Below are 18,664 nucleotides of genomic sequence, written 5' to 3'. Positions count from 1 at the left end.
TTTTTCAACCTTCTGAAATAAAAAGTTGTCATCAACGACGTCCAAGAAATTATTAGATAGTCTGTGTCCCACTGTGTTAGTTTCCCAACATATGTCTGGATAGTTGAACTCCCCTATCACCACCTAATCCTGCACTTTGGATGATTTTGTTAGTTGTTTTAAAAAAGCCTTATCCGCCTCTTCCACCTGGGTAGGTGATCTATAGTAGACCCCTAGCATGTCTTCACCCTTCTTTTTTACTCCTTTTAGCCTAACCCAGAGACTCTCAAAACATCTGTCTCCTACGTCCATCTCCACCTCAGTCCAAGTGTATACATTTTTAATATATAAGGCAACACCTCCTCTTTTTTTCCCCCACCTATCCTTTCTGAGTAAGCTGTACCCTTCTATACCAATATTCCAATAATGCATATTATCCCATCAAGTTTCTGTGATACCAACATCATAGTTGTGTTTATTTATTAACACTTCAAGTTCTTCCTGTTTATTACTCATACTTCTTGCATTTGTATACAGCCATCTAAGATACTGATTTGATCTTGCCTCCCAGTTCTGCCTTGTCCCTCCTTTTTCTCTATTATAGCTCACATTCCCTCCCATTTCTGACCCATCTCCCAGGTCTCTATGTTCTTCACTTACCTGTGGGCTTTGGTCACCTGCTGAACCTAGTTTAAAGCCCTCCTCACTAGGTTAGCCAGTCTGCATCTAAATACGGTCTTCCTCTTACTCGAAAGATGTCTCAAACATATTTCAGGAACTTGCCAGAGTTATAATAGCACTATTTTAAGAGCCCATCATGAAATATGTTTATTATATCATATAATGCCTCGAGTGGCCAGGAAACTGAAGTCCTGTTCCATTATAATTTCCAAGTTTGGGGATATTTTTATTCTAATCAGAATAAAAAGCCAAAACCATGATAATTTTCTTGTAACTGAAATCCTGCAATATTTCATTTTGGAAACACCATAAATGATGTTTTCTGAGATTCCTAGCAGCTGCTGTTCTTAATTGACATGATTTTTGTTACATTTCATGGCTACACACCACTGATTAGTTAATGGGCAGCCATGAAATGGATACGAATCATATGTATTACAGTCAGCTCCTGCCAAGGCTTTATGGTCCGAAGCGGGAGAAAAGCCCTGCCATGTGGATGGTCTGTGTCTGAGATCCAGGCCTTTCAGACTCCTCTGCCAGCTGGGTCTTCAGATTACCCCAACTCTCAAGGCAGCTGGCTCCCTAGGCTTTGGGAGATATTTGACCTAGGAATTGGGAAACCCTGAGGTCCTCAGCTCTAGGGAAGTCTATGTGGTGGGGCTGCCCAGCTACTGTAGAACTCCAGAAGCCCTGGGATTCTGATGTTGAGGTAATTTTTCACACAGGCCGCAGAGGAGCCAGGATAGTGAAGGAAATCAGTAAGGTTTCGTCTCAAAACGAGCTTGTGTTCCATCAAAGAACTCACCAAAAGCCATGTTTCTGCAAAATAGTTTCTTTCAATTGTTATTTTCTGATGGAAAAATATTCCACTAGAAACTTTACAACCAGTTCTAGTAATGGCCACATTCTAGATTCACATAATAGAAAGGAAATTCTGGTAATCACGAACCCTATTTTCATATTCCCTTTAATGGATATGCTAGATCTGAGAGCATATTGCTCGATCTCTCAATTTTTTTTTAGAAGATCTTTGTTGCCAGAGGATCAGAATCTGTCAGAATTTAAATATTTCACTTATTCTCCCTCAACCCAAGACTTGAATCTCAGGGGCTTCCTATGGTTTCTCCGAATGAAGGAGAAATAGGAGCAGGACATCAACCACCAGAGCTAGTTCTATCTGTCTTTGAGGTTCTTTGTGTAACTGGATATAAAATATTCTCTGGCGAAAATCCAAAACACTTTTTATTCTCCAATATCACTAAGGCAGAGGAAATAGTTAATGTTTTCAGGGTCTCTCATATAGGGGCCAGATGGCTGAAATGCCTCATATCAATCTAACCACAGAGCTGCAATCCCATGCGACCGATTTAGAAAACAAATCTCTCACATAAGAATCCTATGTCTCTTGGGATTTCCAGGAGACATGGAGCAGGGCATGAATTTCAAAAACAGGAACTAACTAAAATATCTATCAAATGTTACTTATGAAAGGATTTGAACTGAAGAACAAGACACAAACATATGGTTCTAAAATGCATTTAGGGAAGAAAGTCATGGCCCTTCACTTGTCAGCCCATGTGTTTCACCACCAAAGCACTATCTAATACCTAACAAATTTCAAAAACCTTGGCAATCTGCATTGGAGACTCACTTCTGCCATGGAATTATGTGCAAGGTAAAAGAAAGTTGCTGCCTAATAGTTTCAAATAGGAAAAAAGTACAGCGCTTATACAAGCAAAAAAATAAAAAATTGCTTACCTTCTGTGGCACTATTCCCTTCTAGTGGCAGCTAGACCAGTTAGAGAGCTATGAGCCTGCTACATTCTTGACTAATAGAGATGTGTGTTTTAGTTCATGTAGTAGAGGCTCATGTGATTACTTCCAGAGGTCCTAGGTTTGATCCCAGCCATCAGTAACCAGGATATGTTGGTGTTACACTTGCATCATGAGACTATTTGATGGGTTAACATATACAAGAATTTTTCTGCAGGCTACATATTTTGAAAGTATTCTCATTTACCTGTTTCTTACTAAAACTTTTCAACTCCCCTCCTATAGAGTCATTCCTCTTAGTTTTGCTGAAATCTAGCAAACTTTAGGATCTAAGTACAAGTCATTATCCCATATTCAGATTGCAAGTTTCTTGTTGAAAAGTTCTCAACTATCATGTTTACTGATCGATTAGGCTTTAAATAGTAAAATATCAGTATCCTAGCATGTAATGTAAGATAGACAAAGACGATAGTAAATACGGTGGATTGAGACTCCTATCTTCCTATCCTTTCTCTTTGGCATTCTACTGTATTTGGATTCTGTAATATCTACTCATATTAAAAATTTGGGCTTCTTCATGCATATCTGTCTTTTCTTCCGTATCTGGTTCTTTACTGCCTTGAAACTTCCAGAAGTTAGCATCTCATAACATCCTCATTAGACTGTAAGAGTTCGAACAAACTGAAGTTATATTCCAATGAACTAATACTTCTTATTTCTGCACCTAAAAATCCTCAGTTGTAGTGCAATCTTTATCATGACAGTGCAGCTTAAAATGTAGATTTTTGTTAAATAACTGAACTTAAACAAAACCGTAATATTTTAGAGCCTGCAAGTCCACTTAGTCCTTCTTCTTGTTTACCCATTCACTAAGACTCTCAGAAAATTACAGTAGGAGGAAACGTCAGAAAGTTATCCAATCTAATCCCCTGCTCAAAGCAGGACCAACCCCAACTAAATCATCCAAGCCAGGGCTTTGCATGGATATTCCACTGTCTCCCTAGGAATTCTATTTCAAAGCTTCCTCACCCTCCCAGTGAAACAGTATTTCCTAATATCCAACCTAGACCTCCACCACTCAACACAAGCCCCAGATGCCTGTGTCAGTTGACATGGGACGACCATAGCATTTGAGAAATACCCATAAGGGCTTGGATGCCTTCTGGAGCTGCCAAGCTAAAGGATCACACATGCTATAGAAATTAATCACATAATGATGTTTTAAAAAGACCTGCATGCCAACAATAATCATGCTCTAAGTTTTCATTTACCTTTTTAAACATTCATTTTGAGCATTGCCCCATTCTTCACGGAACTCTGGGTTCCCACTAATGCTGATTTCCGAGGTCACAGACCTAAAATTTTAAAACTGGAGAATACTTATAGCCCCCTGGATCCAAAATTGTACAATCAACTGAGCTAGCTAGTAGCCCTAGAAATGAAGTCTCAAAAATGTTTCAGGAATATTAAAACGTTTTATTTTTAGATTTTTGCAACTTTTTCATGTATGAGACAGATTATTTTCAACAGCAACTATATACATCTATTATGTCATAGGTGAACCTTGCTTTTACTACTCTCCTGTATCTTTGAAAAGTCTTTCTCTCTCCTCCTTCCTTCCCTTTCGTTCTCCCTTCTCTGATTTATTTTCAACCTGGAAAAATCAACAACACTTTGATAAAAATGCATTCTTTTGAACTACAGACTTATTGTAAACAACAGCATCTTAAGAGGTGATTCCAAAGAGAACTAGACATATTTCTTGTTTTCTAAACTTACAACATTTGTAAGTGGGTTCTTCTTGCAGATGATATGTTCATATCCTGCAATTTCAAGAACTACACTGGGAATCCATATATAAGCAGCTCAGAAACACAAACATTATGTAAACCTACAACAGTAACTATATTGTTTAGGAATGAAAATATGTTTTTAAATCAATTTGACGGTATAACCACTATAACCCATTATCTGTCCTGTCACCATAAATGCTATCAAATGGAATAAAAAGAGTTCTATGACAGGCCAATATGATGAAATGATACTTACATTATAGATAATTCTGATCTTAAATGTATACATTTTATCCAAATGGATATGCATTTTTCTTACCATCTACTCTCTTTCAAATACTCAGCTTTTCCCTGAAATTTACAATAAATTAGTAAAAAAATTCATCATCTTATATCTTGCTTTCATTGCATCTGTTATTTACATAAAGATGCCTCAACTGGACCATCATGATGTATACATGTCTGAAGTTAGTAACTGTATTATTGTATGGCTGTAATCCAGATCCTCTTTCACTTTATGCCCTCTTTTTTTCTAACCATCCCAACTTGCTGAGTCCCAAATTCGTAGTTACATTATCAACTCTTTAGAGCACGGGAATCATGTCTTTCTTCAATTTCTGTTAAACATCTAGTATGTTTTTGTGCACTATAAAATAAATATAATGGCTCATCTTGGCTGCTGAGTGGCACTTGAAGGACATAAGAATGCTCCTATGCTGCCAACATGCAGTAAATCAGAGGGATTTTTATATATATATAAAATTTTAGTTAAATATGTGTGGGAGACAAAATAGATACTTTTTTGTAACTGGTGTTCTTCGAGATGTTTTGCTTATGGCCATTCCACATTAGGTGTGTGTGTTTACCACATACAACAGTGTTGGAAGTTTTTTCCCTACCAGCATGCACAGAGGAGCAGCTCTGGTGACCCTTGAAGTGGCATTGCTATGGCATAGTATAAGGTGTGCTGCACGTTTCCCCCAAGCTCAGTTCTTTTTTTCCAGAAACTCTGACAATGGGGACGGAAGGCAGGTCATGGAATGGACGTAAGTAACATCTTGAATACCAGTTTAAAAAAAAGTGTTTGCTCATGTCCATTCCACATTAGATGACTCAAGTAGTAGCTACAGAGGTGAGTGGATGTTCATGGTCTCAGACTGAAGCATGACCATGCTGAACCCAATGTCATCTCTAGCTTGCTGCATGAGGGCATAGTAGGCTGTGAACATGTGGACCAAGGATCACATTGCGGCTCTATACATGTCCTGGACTGGCATTTGTATCAGGAAGGCCACTGACAATGCTGGGCTCTGGTTGAATGGACCTGCACAATCTTCACTAGGGGAACCCTGTCAAAATCATAGGAGATTGGATACATAAGGTAATCCAGTGTCTAACCACTGTGTGGAACCAGCATGCTCTTCATCCGGGTCAGCAACTGCAATGAATAGCTGAGATGATTTGCAGAATGGTTTAGTACATTCTAGGTAAAAGGCAAAAGTCCTCCTAACATCCAGGGCATGCAGCTGCTTCTCCTCCTCTGTCTTGTGAGGTTTGGGGCAGTACATTGGTAAGATGATGTCCTAGTGGAAGAAGAAGACCACCCTCAGTAAGATGGGGTAGTAAATGGACCTTGTCCTTGCAGAAAACAGTGTGCGGGAGTTCCAGAGTTAAAGCCCAGATTGCCAAATCCTGTCTTGCAGAAGTCATTGTGACTTCCTTTATTCCTTGCGACCCAATGGAATACCAGAGTCAACGGTGGCACGATCAGCGGTCAATTTAGAGGGTCCTTACTTGGCCTGCTAAATCAAAGTCCGGGGGACCAATCTCTACAGCACTGATGTCCTGGTAAGTGGAGACAAGGCTTGGAGTATAGGGCTTAAATGATTTGGAAATCTGGCACTTGTCACTAAAATGGGCCCAGAGATTTTATATACAGCTCAAACAACCAGCTGTGAGTAAAGATTTTATGTTGTTTTAATTTCCAGAGGAATGCTGCAAAAAGTTTTACACATACATGTACAGTAATTGCCATAAAAACCCAACATAGTCAATAGATTTCACACTTTTCTTTCCTACATTAAGATCTCTTGGGGCTACTTTTTTTATTTATTCCACTCCTCCCTCCAAAGATAGTGATCTCTTTGATCTCATGAACAGATTCAAAAATGGAAGATAGGAGGTGGCTCAATTTTTGAATTGTAAGTGTGTTCGATTGGGTCCAATTACTAAGCTGGTTTAGCTAATTTTTAGCATAGTAGAAGATTAAGATATATAGACCTCACATAGCTATTTACTAAAACACTTTATTTCAACTGTTAATTATCAAAATTGCCCTCAGTAGCGTTGGCCAATGAAAGCTTGAAAATATTGTGTAAAATATTGAGTCTTTTTATCATGGCATCTCATATTTCATCCCAAATAGAAAGACCCAGGTTTCCATGAGGACGATGGAAGATGAGACTTTCTTTTAGAATATTAAAAGTTTAAAATTCAATGAAGACTATCTGACATTTCCTCGGCGATTATTTGATGATTTACAGAGAACAAGGCTTGTCAGTAGCTTTTTCTAATACTGCCAAGATGATTTAATGAAAGAGAACATACCTCTTCTTTCTAAAATAATTTTAAAAATTGTCTTTCAAAAAAAAATCAGACTCTGCATTGGTGCACAGGGTAATCAGTGATGCACAGTCAGAGATATGTAAAATATAGCAAAGGGATTGTACCAAAAATATTTTAAAATGTTTGGCAGCATTTATTAAACTGTTTTCTGTAAAGTTTGTTGAAAACCAGTATTTCTCCAAAACTTTACAATAGGCATCTGAAAAATAATAGCGTACACCAGAAATTCTAACAATATGATAATATTTTGGGAAATATACAATGTAACTGATATAGTCATCAGTTTAACAGAATTCTATAGTGATTATATGCCAAGTATTCAGTATAGTTTGTGTGGGAAACGGAAAACTAAAGAAACAGATACAGCCAACCTCCTCTTTCTGTTGACTCTGCCTTGAAATGCATTATCTCAATATGGATAAAAGACACCATTACCATGTGCTCCAGCTATACAAACCTGATTTAAAATAAAATGAGACTGGAACACGTTACAGAAAACTTCTAGCTAATGCTAAGTGACTGCAACTTTGCAATATTTTCAAGCAGAGGGAGGTTAACCTCCCTCCCATATGTACCTCTTACTAAAAATGACCCAAGTTTACCTGTTTCATAGATCAAATAGGGGTTTTTTTTTTGTAATGAGTTTATTTAAGGGATTCTATTAATGAAAAATATTACCTTGTTTTTAAAGCATTAATCATCATTACAGTCAAAGTGCTTTAATCACAACATCCTCTCAAGTACATTTGATTTTTCAGCCAAATGAAAAAATAATCACTATAATAAAAACTCAAACACAACAATATGCTAATTTATTATTCACTCCATACTACTGGAGTATATTTGATTGAACAAATTTCCAAAATCATGCAAATTTCACATACAGTACAAATCATTTGCTACGATGACATCCAGATACAATATTTAGCTGAGAAACACAAATGATTAAATACTCTTATTTCTAGCATAATACGGTGTATCAGCTTTTCACTAAACTTCTGCTTTTTAAATTTTACTTTTAAAATGGCAGACACGAATTACTTTTTTCCTTTCTATAACTAGGTGAAAACAATACATTAGTGAAAGGGCATGCAGAACAATACTTCATAAAGTCAGACATTATATGCAACATTGTCCTGAAGTAACAACATTTACAACTATTTAATGTAATGATTGTGAAATTATATATCAAGAATAAATAGAGCACTCGCTAGTCAATGAGAACATTATATACTAAATATCTGTTAATTCTAACACCACATCCAGACAATGTCCTTTACTAAGCTTATTAGCACAATGCAAATAAAATTGCCAGAAACAAAAGCAATATAGAACAAACTAACAGATGATAAAGATGCCCAGTCAGTCAAACAGGTATCTTAATATTTATCCACAGGGCTCGCCAAACCGCGGCTAGCCCCGCTTGCCAGACGCGCTTTCCGGTGATCTGCTCATGTGCAGATCGTTCTGCACATGCGCAGATCGCCCGAACCCGGCTCTTCTGGGTTAAAATCTACTCACCACAGGTGAGTAGATTGTATTATTGGTCGAGCCCTGTTTATTCAACATATTCTATTTTGTGTTGCACACAGTTTTAGAGATCATTTAGTTAATGAAAAGTATCACGTTATTAAGTATGAAGTATTTTAATACTGTGTCTTCTGGCTTCTGTAAATTTGGAGGGCAACACACAATACAACCTTTTTCTAAAAATAAGCTGTTTAATTGGAATTTTTAGAAGGGATAACCAAGTGTGAGCTCTGTGCATTGCAGCAGACATTTAATGTCTGTTTTACTTTTCTATCAAATACTGCTTACATACTTAATCCTAAAACATCATTCCCCTCAAAATTATTTTGCAAGGAATTTTATTTTATTTTTTATGCAGAAAGTCAAGTACTGCTTTAATTTGGGGAAGACATAATTAAATTTACTAGAAATATAAATTGAGGAAAGGGGTAGTGAAATATTTTATAGCGTGGGTTATTTATTCTTTCCAAGGAAATGACTGATAAAAAATCCACATCTTTTAAGTGGAGACTATCAAAAGAGATAAGTGTTCACCATGATCATGAATTGACAAATCGGGGATTTTAAGAAAATTATGACATGCAGACATGATCTGTTTTATTTTCTTTTTGTTCTTTTCACAGAATACTCTCTCTCTCCTCTCCAAAACCTGCTGCATCTGAGGCCGTAACACCATGAAGCTCTGAAGAATCTTTTGAAAGCCTGGTATAACTTGAACGCTGGCTTCGCTTGTGAGCCACACTTTTTAGGTTCTCATTCTGAACTGGAGTTGAGTTGGAGCTTGAGCCCGGGCGCAGGATGATTTGAGAAGAATCTCGGATACCTTCAATTTCTTCAAAATTTTGATTAGCTCGATTGACTGGAGCACTGTTATTATTGAGGGTGACTGTACTGGGAGTTCTGTTTAGATTGTAGACTTTCTGGCAAGCAGGCCAGTTCTCTTCAGGACTGCTTGCTATTAAGCTGCTCTCTGAAGGGCTTTTCTTGTCTTCTGAGCAAATTGACATACGTGCCACAGCTGGATCTTGAAGACCACTCAGACTGTGTGGAATTCCTCTTTTTCCACTGTGGCTGTCATCTTCTAGCTCAATTAGATTTGCTTTTTCAAGCTGTGAATCATCTGCTCCATCATTGTGGAGAGAGTGGTTTGGAGAACTTTCATTGGACCTCACACCAGAATCAGAGGAATCCTTTTTGTCTAAAAGGGCATCTGTTAAGTACTCCTTTGCTTTGATGAAGGTTCTAATAGGCTCGGATCCATGTTCTGGGGATTTTGGTTGCTTGTCCACTTTCCCATCCATTTTCTTATCCTTTCCTTCCTTGAGAAGTGGAGTATTATCTGATTCTTCTGTCCCAGACTCATCTTCATCACTTGGCAGTTTCTGGTAGCGCAAAGTAACTCCTTTTAGTTTTAAATCTGCTGCCTGGAAAATACTTGTTCTTTCTGAAGATTTCTTTCCTGGAAGAAGCTTGGAACCAGACTGATCAGATTTTTCATCTTCTTCAGTGATAGGATCCAAAGAAGATGCATCATTAGTGGAAACACCTGAAGCACTGTAATCTACAACATCACCCCTCTTCATCAGAAAGGATTTTCGTCCATCATCTTGTTTCTGGTCAATATCCTTTCCTTTTTCTTGTTCTATACTGGAATGGAGGGAGCCTCCAGATGTGCTCTGCCCCATATAGAAAGCTGCTGTGCTATGTGGGGAAGATCTGCCACTTACAGTGGTAGAACTTGCCCCCCCTTCTAACTGTGACATTTGAGCAATATACTCTCTATAGGCATCTCTGTATTCTGCTTGCACCTTGTCAGTAAGCTTTGAGATTTCAACACTAGAATCTTGAGAATTGAGGCTTGAAAGACTTGGGGTTCTGCGAGTTTGTGACTGGAAGAAAACCAAACAAATTAACATATTGACATTTTCATTATAATCAGAAGCAATAGCGTCTATGAATGAATGGAAAACATTTATCTGTAATGCATCACAGCAGTAAAATTCTTAAAGAGCCATTAAAAGATCTGTATATACTTAATAGTCATATTTGTTAATTGAGCAACAGTCATTCCTGTTCCGTTGATAAATTACATACAAATCTGTATTTTATCAAATATGTAAAGTTTATCCTTTTTTAAAAACACTTTATAATTATTAAATTTATTTGGTATATTGAGTTTAGGCTTTTCTCACACACACGTGTGTGTGTGTGTGTGTGTGTGTGTGTGTGTGTGTGTGTGTGTGTGTGTGTGTGTGTGTGTGTGTAAAATTTAAATTTCAATGACATTACATTTCCAGGAACATTTCTGATGCTGAATTTTCAGAATAATTAAACACATTAATGTTGAATATATACTAAAAGTTTAATTGTATTCAGCTGATTTCAGAAAAATCAGACTTTCAGAGCAAGACTATTAACTCTGTTCCTCACCTCTTCTCTCTTTGCTCCTTCTCAATCATTTATCCTCTCTTCCACCTTGCTCTTGGTCCTACATGCATTCTTTTTATTTTTCCGAATCTGTTTCTTTTTTCCTCAGAAACTGTTCATGATCCTTTTAGCAAGCTATTATGTGCAAGAAGCCATTGGAAGGATCTTAACTGTGGACTGTAGTTTGGTTATCCCCTCTGTACTACTACCAGGGTCTTATGGTTAATTAAATATTAGTAACAGCTCCTCACAAGATTCTTTTCTACGTACTAGGATTTTGTAAAGTCACCAAACATGATTAATGCTGAATAGAACAATACCCAAAATAAGTGCCTGCCCTGTTCAATTAAAGACTACAAGCTGTTGGAGAAATTCAGAACCCGTAATGAAACACGGCAGTCTCAAAGATGGATAAGGTCAGCTATGTATGCATATTCCTACTGAATACAGCTAAATTCATTCACTAAGGTGTATTTAAATTTGGTTGCCCATTTCCAAAAGGCGTTCCACAGAAAAGTCTCATTGATGAGACTTGCTACATAGCCTTTGAATAGTGGATTCCAATGTTTCCCAAAAGTAGACAGTCAAACTAGCCTCTTACTTTTCTTAATTAAATGTCTCTGTCTCTCTCTCGTGTTTCTAAAGTTCTGATCTTTTAGTATCAAAAGGGTTTTTCAAAAATGCTTGTCTTTCAAAATCTTTGTTTCCATTATTCCCAGGTTCTTGACATGTAATGAAAAACTACAAATAAAAGTCAGTGAGCCACACCATATTGGTGTTGAAAAGGACATGTTGAGACTAGATTCCATGTGAAGTGTTCATAAGAAACATTCATTTCTGTCTTAAATAATTTTATGAACATTTCAGTGATAATTATGATGATTTAAAAAGATTAGTGATGAGTTATAATTAGTGATTTGAATGCCTCAGCTTTGACCCTCTGAAAATCAGGCTTCAATTTTTGGGTTCCCAGAAATAGAGGCACTGAAAAGGAGTTACTCATCTTGTGCAGTAAAGATGGTTCTTCGAGATGTGTGTCCTTGTGGGTGCTCTACTCAGGTCTCGGTGCATCCTCACGCAAGTGACCAGAGATTTTTGTCTAGCAGTTCCTTCCCATGTCACACATGCAGTCACTGTCTCATGCTGTTTTCATCCGTTGGCTGCATTTGCAGCGCAGATCCCCCTCCCTTCCTTTTCTATTGGAAATCCTATAATGGACTCCAAGTAGTGGGAAAGAAGGGAGGGTAGAGCAACACCCACAGAACTGGAGAGTGGCAGAAGAGTAAACTTTCCTGCCAATAATGCCTAACAGCTTATGCTCCTTATCCTGCGTTGTGCATTTATCCTGTGGCTATCTTGATCTATGATGGATTGAGTCCACGACCAGTTAGTTGGGTTGGGATGATAAAGAAAATCCATGCCCTTGGCCGGGACAAAATATTTTCTGTCTGCTCTACGATTGGTGAGATGAATGGAGTGTGCCATAGTGCTTCTGATGGCTTCATAATAGCAGAGCTTAATAAAATAGTAGAGCTATTTTAAGAGGATGTAGCTAGTTGAAGAATTTTAAGTAATTGTGTTGTTTTTCTTATACTTCCTGCAGTGTAATACCCTGGGCTTGCACAACCCGTTTGAATAGATCCTGAAATTGCTTCAGCTCATCTGCAGTGGAGAGGATGACGACCTCATCCAGAGAAGAGGACTGGGGAACCGGAGAGGAGCTATCCAATTCTGAATGAGGCAGATAATCATCTTCATCCACTGGCTCAGTTTGGGTAGTGACAGAAGGTGTCTGCAGAGGATGAGATGAAGACTGTGTAGTGGTGGCCGGAGACCTTGTTGGTGTATGTGCTGGAGTCGATACCACTGTCTTGTGTGATCAGTAACAATGTGAGGAGTGGGTGCGGTATTGGTTCCAGGGCTCCTAAGGAGGCCATTGGGGTTGGGACTGTTCTGCTGGATATGGCCAAAGGTAATTAAACCACAGATACTGGGGGGGAGGCGGGTGCTGAGTGGAATGCCATGAAGTTACTGAGCCCATTGGTGAGGAATGCTGTGAGGAGAACTTGCTCTCCTGTCCAGTGCAGTGCCTGGTGACAATGGTGTGGATGAATAGGAAATGTGCTTAAAGGATAGTTGGTGTGGACTAGATTGTCAGGGCTAGGAGAAAGTGGAAGTGAAAGTGTGCTCGGTGCCGCGTATCTACAGTCTTGTGAGAAGCTTTCTTGGGCTCTGGTGCTGGACTGTGCTTGGGTTCCAGCTGCTGGGAACTGGAATGGTGGCTTGGTGCTGAGATGTCTGTTGGCACTGGAGGTGGTGGCATGTCTTTCATCGGTTCTGATCTAGAGGCAGCACCAGGTGGTGCGGAGGAGCTAGATTTCCTTTCGGCTCTGATTCCACTCTCATTATAGGTGCGGTTTTCTGCTTCTCCGAGGTGCCAGAGGTTGATGGCACCAGCGAATGGGCGGCACATGATGTGGATGGTAAAGACTGTGCTGGAGAGGCCCGGAGACCCTTGAGGGAAATGAATTTGCCTTCTTACGAGGAGATGGGGCGCCAAGGGCTCGGTGGACTTAGCCTCCAGTGGTTGAAGGGATTTGTTCCAGAGGATTTTGAGTCTCATTTCCCAGTACTTTCTGTCTCTGGCCATCATGTACTAGCAGTGCAGGCATTTCTGTTCCATATAGCCTTTGCCAAGAGACTTTATGCAAGAGACGTGCCCATCAGATGCAGGCATCGAGTCTCTGCAAGAGTCTCCTGGTTTTAAAAAGTGTAAGCCTAGCATATTAAGAAGAAAAACTTTAGGGGTCCAAAACTTGGCCAAAAAATCTAAGAGAAAAAACTGGGGCAAATAGGGGTTTTTTTGTTTGTTTTTTTTAAACTAAAAAGAACTGATTAGCACTAACTATAAGCTGACTAAAAGTACTAATGAACTATAAACTAACTACTCTATTTTTATTGTTATGAACTAACTACTTCATTTTTATCTTTTCAGTCAAAAAAATAACACTGGTGTGAGACTCCATCTTCTGCCAAGGACAGGAGAAAAGTAACTGAGGAGGACTGTGCAGCCAACGGATGAAAACAGCGTGAGAAGGTGACCATGCATGCACACGGAAAGGCACTGCTAGGCAAAAATCTCTGATCGATGGCACAAGAATGTAGTGAGATCTGAGTGGAGCACCCATAGGGACACCACTCGAAGGAGAATCACTAGTTGCTTTTCAAAATCTTAACCACTGCATGCATTCATTCACTGTATAACACGAAATTATCTGTAAATGCCCCATATAGCTGAAACTGCTCACACTTACTGTGAGTTTGGAAATTATAACCTCAAAACTATATGCACAAAGCTTGTGCAAGATAGGAGGAGGATCCCAAATCCAGAATTTAATGCTGGATGACTTATCAGCACAGGACCTATGCTCTGGAATATATTAGTACTATGCTTGTTGGAATTAATAATATAAAAATCATAAACATATTTTTCAACCTTTGAGTAGTACATGCTGATATTAAAATATTTACCATGTGAGTGAGGACTGAACAGAATGATTAATAACATTTTTCTGATGAAATATCTAGTATGTACCTTGCCTTATGCAAGGTGAATGAAGTATTTTAATTATACTCTTCCTCTTGGAGGGGAATTACCAGGGAGGAGGAATAGCTACTGGGGATGGGAGAAAATGAGGACGAGGCAGTGAAAATAGTTTGCTTGGGAGTTGTTCCCTACTCTCTCTCCAAGCTATGGTCTTGGGGCACAACAAGGAGTTGAGAGTGTATCTCGATAGATAGATTGGACTTGCAGTCTACTCTGTTATTTAGCAAAACAGTAATTTCTCCACAAATTAAGTAAACAAAATACATTTCTTTAGTAAATACCTGCCAGCTCAAATTACTGTGATGTGGGGGAGCTTCATCGAGACCAATTGTGTTCAGTTCTTCAAAGCTGAAGTTGAGAGTATAGGGAACCTGAGTAGAAATGCCTGTAAGCTCAGTGTGAGGCAATTCACTATTATGCACTGGACGACGACCAAGCTCATTGTGAGGAATCACATTGGTAACATGTTCACTCACTACACGAGAATCTTCATGAACAACCTGATTTTCTGCATTTCTCATTTCGAGTACCTTAAGATATATAAAAAAAAAAGCCAACACAACTGTCATTACACAGCAAAGCAAAATAAATGGGTTGAGCAAGTAATCTCTCTTAAATTGTAACAATTATATTCCAAACAAAAGGAAACAGGAAAATGTAACTTTTAAAAAAAATTGTACAATTACATATGAGTTTTTGAATAAATCATCAAAAAAGACTACTTCAGAGAGATCTCTTTATGGAAATGTCCTCATTGTCTGCAATGAAAATCATGATTAATATTTAGTTACTGTATGTAACCTCTTCAAAACATTAACATGCCAAAAATTATTCATTTTCAAGCATGCCATTCCTGTAAAAAAAATTCTAGTTATAAGTTTAAGAGTGAAAAGCAGATAACACTGTCATGCTCCCTCCCACTTTATAAAAATTAGCTTATGAATATGAATATGCATAACATGAAAATGCTTCTGACAAAATATATCATGTAACATATTCTTAAAATTACAATCTGCCGAATGCGTATATTCTATTTTTGTGCATGTATCATTCTTGTATATGAAGTCAGAAATATGAAATATGAATCTACTTATAACTATAAGGGTACATCTACACTGAACACTTATTTCAAAATAAGCTATTCTGGAATAGTTATTCCAAAATAGCTTATTTTGAAACAGCCCATCTATACTGCAGGGAATCCTCAAAATTACTCCGAGGCAGGTTTCCCTAATGTAGACATGCTATCTCAATTTAGAGCCCCAGGAGGCACTGGGGATGAATAACTTAGAATGGCCCTTGTGAGGGGCTATTCTGAAATAACAGGAAGTGGAGTGTCTATACGTGCCTTATTTCAAAATAGCTATTTCAGAATAGGCATTATTCCTGGTAAAATGAGGTTTACAGATTTCAGAATAAGCTGTTTGTTATTTTGAATTTATTTTAAAATAACAGAACGGCTGTGTAGACACTCGCATTGTTATTTTGAAATAACGCTAGTTATCTCAAAATAATGCTAGTTATCTCAAAATAACAGTACAGTGTAGATGCACCCTAAATGTGCTAATGAGGGTCATTACTGATACTCTAGGACAGTGGTCTCCAACCTTTTTACACCTCAGATCACTTTTTTAATCTCATAACAGGCGAAGATCTACAACCCCACCCCTTCCTTGAAGCCCCGCCCTCTCTATTCTCCTCCTGTCCATCCACTTGCTATCCCCAGCCCTTACTTGCACTCTGTTAAACAGTTTATTTTTAAATTATGTAATATATAAAATTAAAATCACATGTTTATGGTTATGAAATATATGGTCTGTTTTTTATTCATGCTATTTAAATCTAAAATGAAGCATTTATAAATATACATTTTGTGGGGACAGAGTTCTGCAGGTGGGGGCAGGGGAGAGGGAACAGGGTGCTGGGAGGGCAGAGGACAGGGTTCTGCAGTAGGGGACAGGGAGCCAGTGGAGACAGAGTTCGGGGAGTGGGGACGGGAATAAGAACAGAGTTCTGTAGCTGGGGACAGGGGAGTGGGGGCAGCGTTCAGGGATCAAGAACAGGAGTGGGAACAAGAGTGGGGACAGCGTTCGAGGTGTGGGGACAGGAGTGGGGACAGAGTTCTGTGGCTGGGGAGTGGGGTGCCAGTGGAGGCAGAGAGTCCCCTGTATCTGTCTCCTCCCAGGATTCCCCCCCGCAGAGGGAAACCCAGCGTGTGCCTGCCTCGGGGTTGACCCTCCCCTCCCCCGCGCACGCGCCTGCCCCGGCGCCAACCCCTACGCCACGGTGCAGGGAAACCCTGTGCGCCCCTGCCCCAGGGCCGAACCCCCTCCCCCAGCGCTGACTCACCCCTCCTGTGCGGTGCAGGGAGCCGATGCTCCCTCCTGCAGTACACCCGGCAGAGCGGCTAGCACACTTCCGGAATCGCCGGAAGTGGCGCTAAGCTGCAGGACTTCTGTCCATCCCTGGGAAGCCGACACTACCTCCATTTTCACTTGAGGTAGGTAGTGGGGCTTCTCGGGGATGGGAGGGAAATGGGGGCGGGGCGGACAGGACACTTCATGATCGACTGGTCAAGGCCTCGCGATCAACCAGTAGATGGCAATCGACCTGTTGGTGACCACGGTTCTAGGTCCTTAATGCTGGGTGATCAATTAAGCGACCTATGAATAGTTTTGTTTTTCCTATAAGTCCATACTGTCGTTGGTCCTACAAAGTGATCATACATTTGACCATGCTACCTGATGCTGGAATCCATTTTGGATTTAGTACTTTACTCAAGGTAAGGATGTTAAGTAGCGTGTAATTCACGAATCAAATAGTTGATGCATTTTTGCATCGACTATTCGATTAGTGGATAGGGCAGTGCTGTCCCTTTGAATTACTGCCATGGCATTTCAAAGTGGCAGCACCCCACAGAGCCAGGGATCAGCTGGAGACTCCCCAGTTGACCCCAGGCTCCACACAGCGCTGCCACTTTGAAACGCTGCGGTGGTGTTTCAAAGGCACAGCGCTGCACAGCTGATTCCGGGCTCCGTGCAGCACTGCCACTTTGAAGTACCCCCCCTCTCTCTCCCATGCTGCCTCTATCTGATAGAGCAGTGTTTCCCAAATGGTGTAACACCGAAACCTGAGGTTCCGCAAAGTGAAAATAAGGGTTCCGTGAGAAAATTCCACTACAATAACATTTTATTATTTAAATTTTTTTGTACACATTAAATGTGATTTTTGTTTTTAAAATATGTGCAATTAAACTAAGTGTTGATCTCATGACCCTGTTTAGCATTTGTTTATTATTATCCTTACTTATTTGTGGTCTAATTTTTTCAGCTCCATATATAAGACTGTTATTAAGGATTCCGCAAAATTTTTTCGAGTTTAAAAGGGTTCCGTGGCCAAATAAAATTGGGAAACACTGTGATAGAGGCAGCAGGGAGGGGAGAGGGGGAAAGCGACTAGTCGACTATCTGATAAGGATTTGCTTATCGGATAGTCGACTAGTCCTTAACATCCCTAACTCAAGGTGAACATTTTTTTAACTGAGCACAAACAAGTCCTGCCTTGGGCAAAAGAGATATAAAGAAAGGGAAACCAAACAATAGGAGGGATTGTCCAAATGCATGGAAACCCAAGATGACTGTTGGAAACATCTACGTCTGAATGGGGAAAGCACAGGGCCAAAATAGGAGACTGCCTGACTTGAGAAAGAGATGAGTAGAACAACAGTTTGGGTAAAAATTTGCATGTAAGAAGTTTCTTAATGTATTAGTAGCTTATGTGTTTTGTTTACTTTGTCTTAACTTACTTTGATCTGTTTTCATGTGCATTCACTTAAATCCTACTTTTTATACTTAATAAAACACTTCTGTTTATTATCAAGCCCGGTGTAAATCATTGTTACTGGGGAGTAGGGATAGCAACCACTGTGCATATCTCTCTTTCACAAAGAGGATGAACTTATAAGCTTTTTCTGTGTAAAAAACTTTTATGCACAGTAAGACAAATTTATTTGGTATTTTGTCCCCTTTAGAGGCTGTGTTCCTAGGTGCTGTCAACAGCCGTATAGCTGAGCCCTGCCGGAGCTGAGTTAATTCAGTTTCTGTGTTCCTCTGCTGGGGGGGGCTGTTACCCCAACTCTGCTTTGGCTGGGGAAAACCAGATCTTCTGGCACAGTTGGACAGGGTGTTGGAGCATCCCAGAGGTTGGTAGGCCCAGTAGCATGAGCAGCATACTGCATGATTATTCCAAA

At 39.5% G+C, this 18,664-nt stretch overlaps 1 protein-coding gene across 4 annotated transcripts in view; it reads right to left on the bottom strand.

Annotated features, from left to right (window-relative positions):
• Nucleotides 1-7,646: 7,646 nt before the first annotated feature.
• KIDINS220 (kinase D interacting substrate 220) overlaps nt 7,647-18,664 on the bottom strand; it is a 194,369-nt gene continuing 183,351 nt past the window's right edge. For all 4 annotated transcript variants that reach the window (XM_075923523.1, XM_006123619.4, XM_006123620.4 and 1 more), the window contains 2 exons: nt 14,697-14,945; nt 7,647-10,270 (listed from right to left, as the gene is read on the bottom strand). In XM_075923523.1, the coding sequence (XP_075779638.1) occupies nt 8,999-10,270; nt 14,697-14,945 (1,521 nt within the window). In that variant the 3' untranslated portion in view covers nt 7,647-8,998. The remainder of the gene's footprint in view (nt 10,271-14,696; nt 14,946-18,664) is intronic.

This window comes from Pelodiscus sinensis, chromosome 3 (genome assembly GCF_049634645.1).
Source record: "Pelodiscus sinensis isolate JC-2024 chromosome 3, ASM4963464v1, whole genome shotgun sequence".
Taxonomy (NCBI): Eukaryota; Metazoa; Chordata; order Testudines; family Trionychidae; genus Pelodiscus; species Pelodiscus sinensis.
The sequence above is the reverse complement of the archived record's forward strand: the minus strand, read 5'-3'. Positions and strand labels throughout refer to the sequence as shown.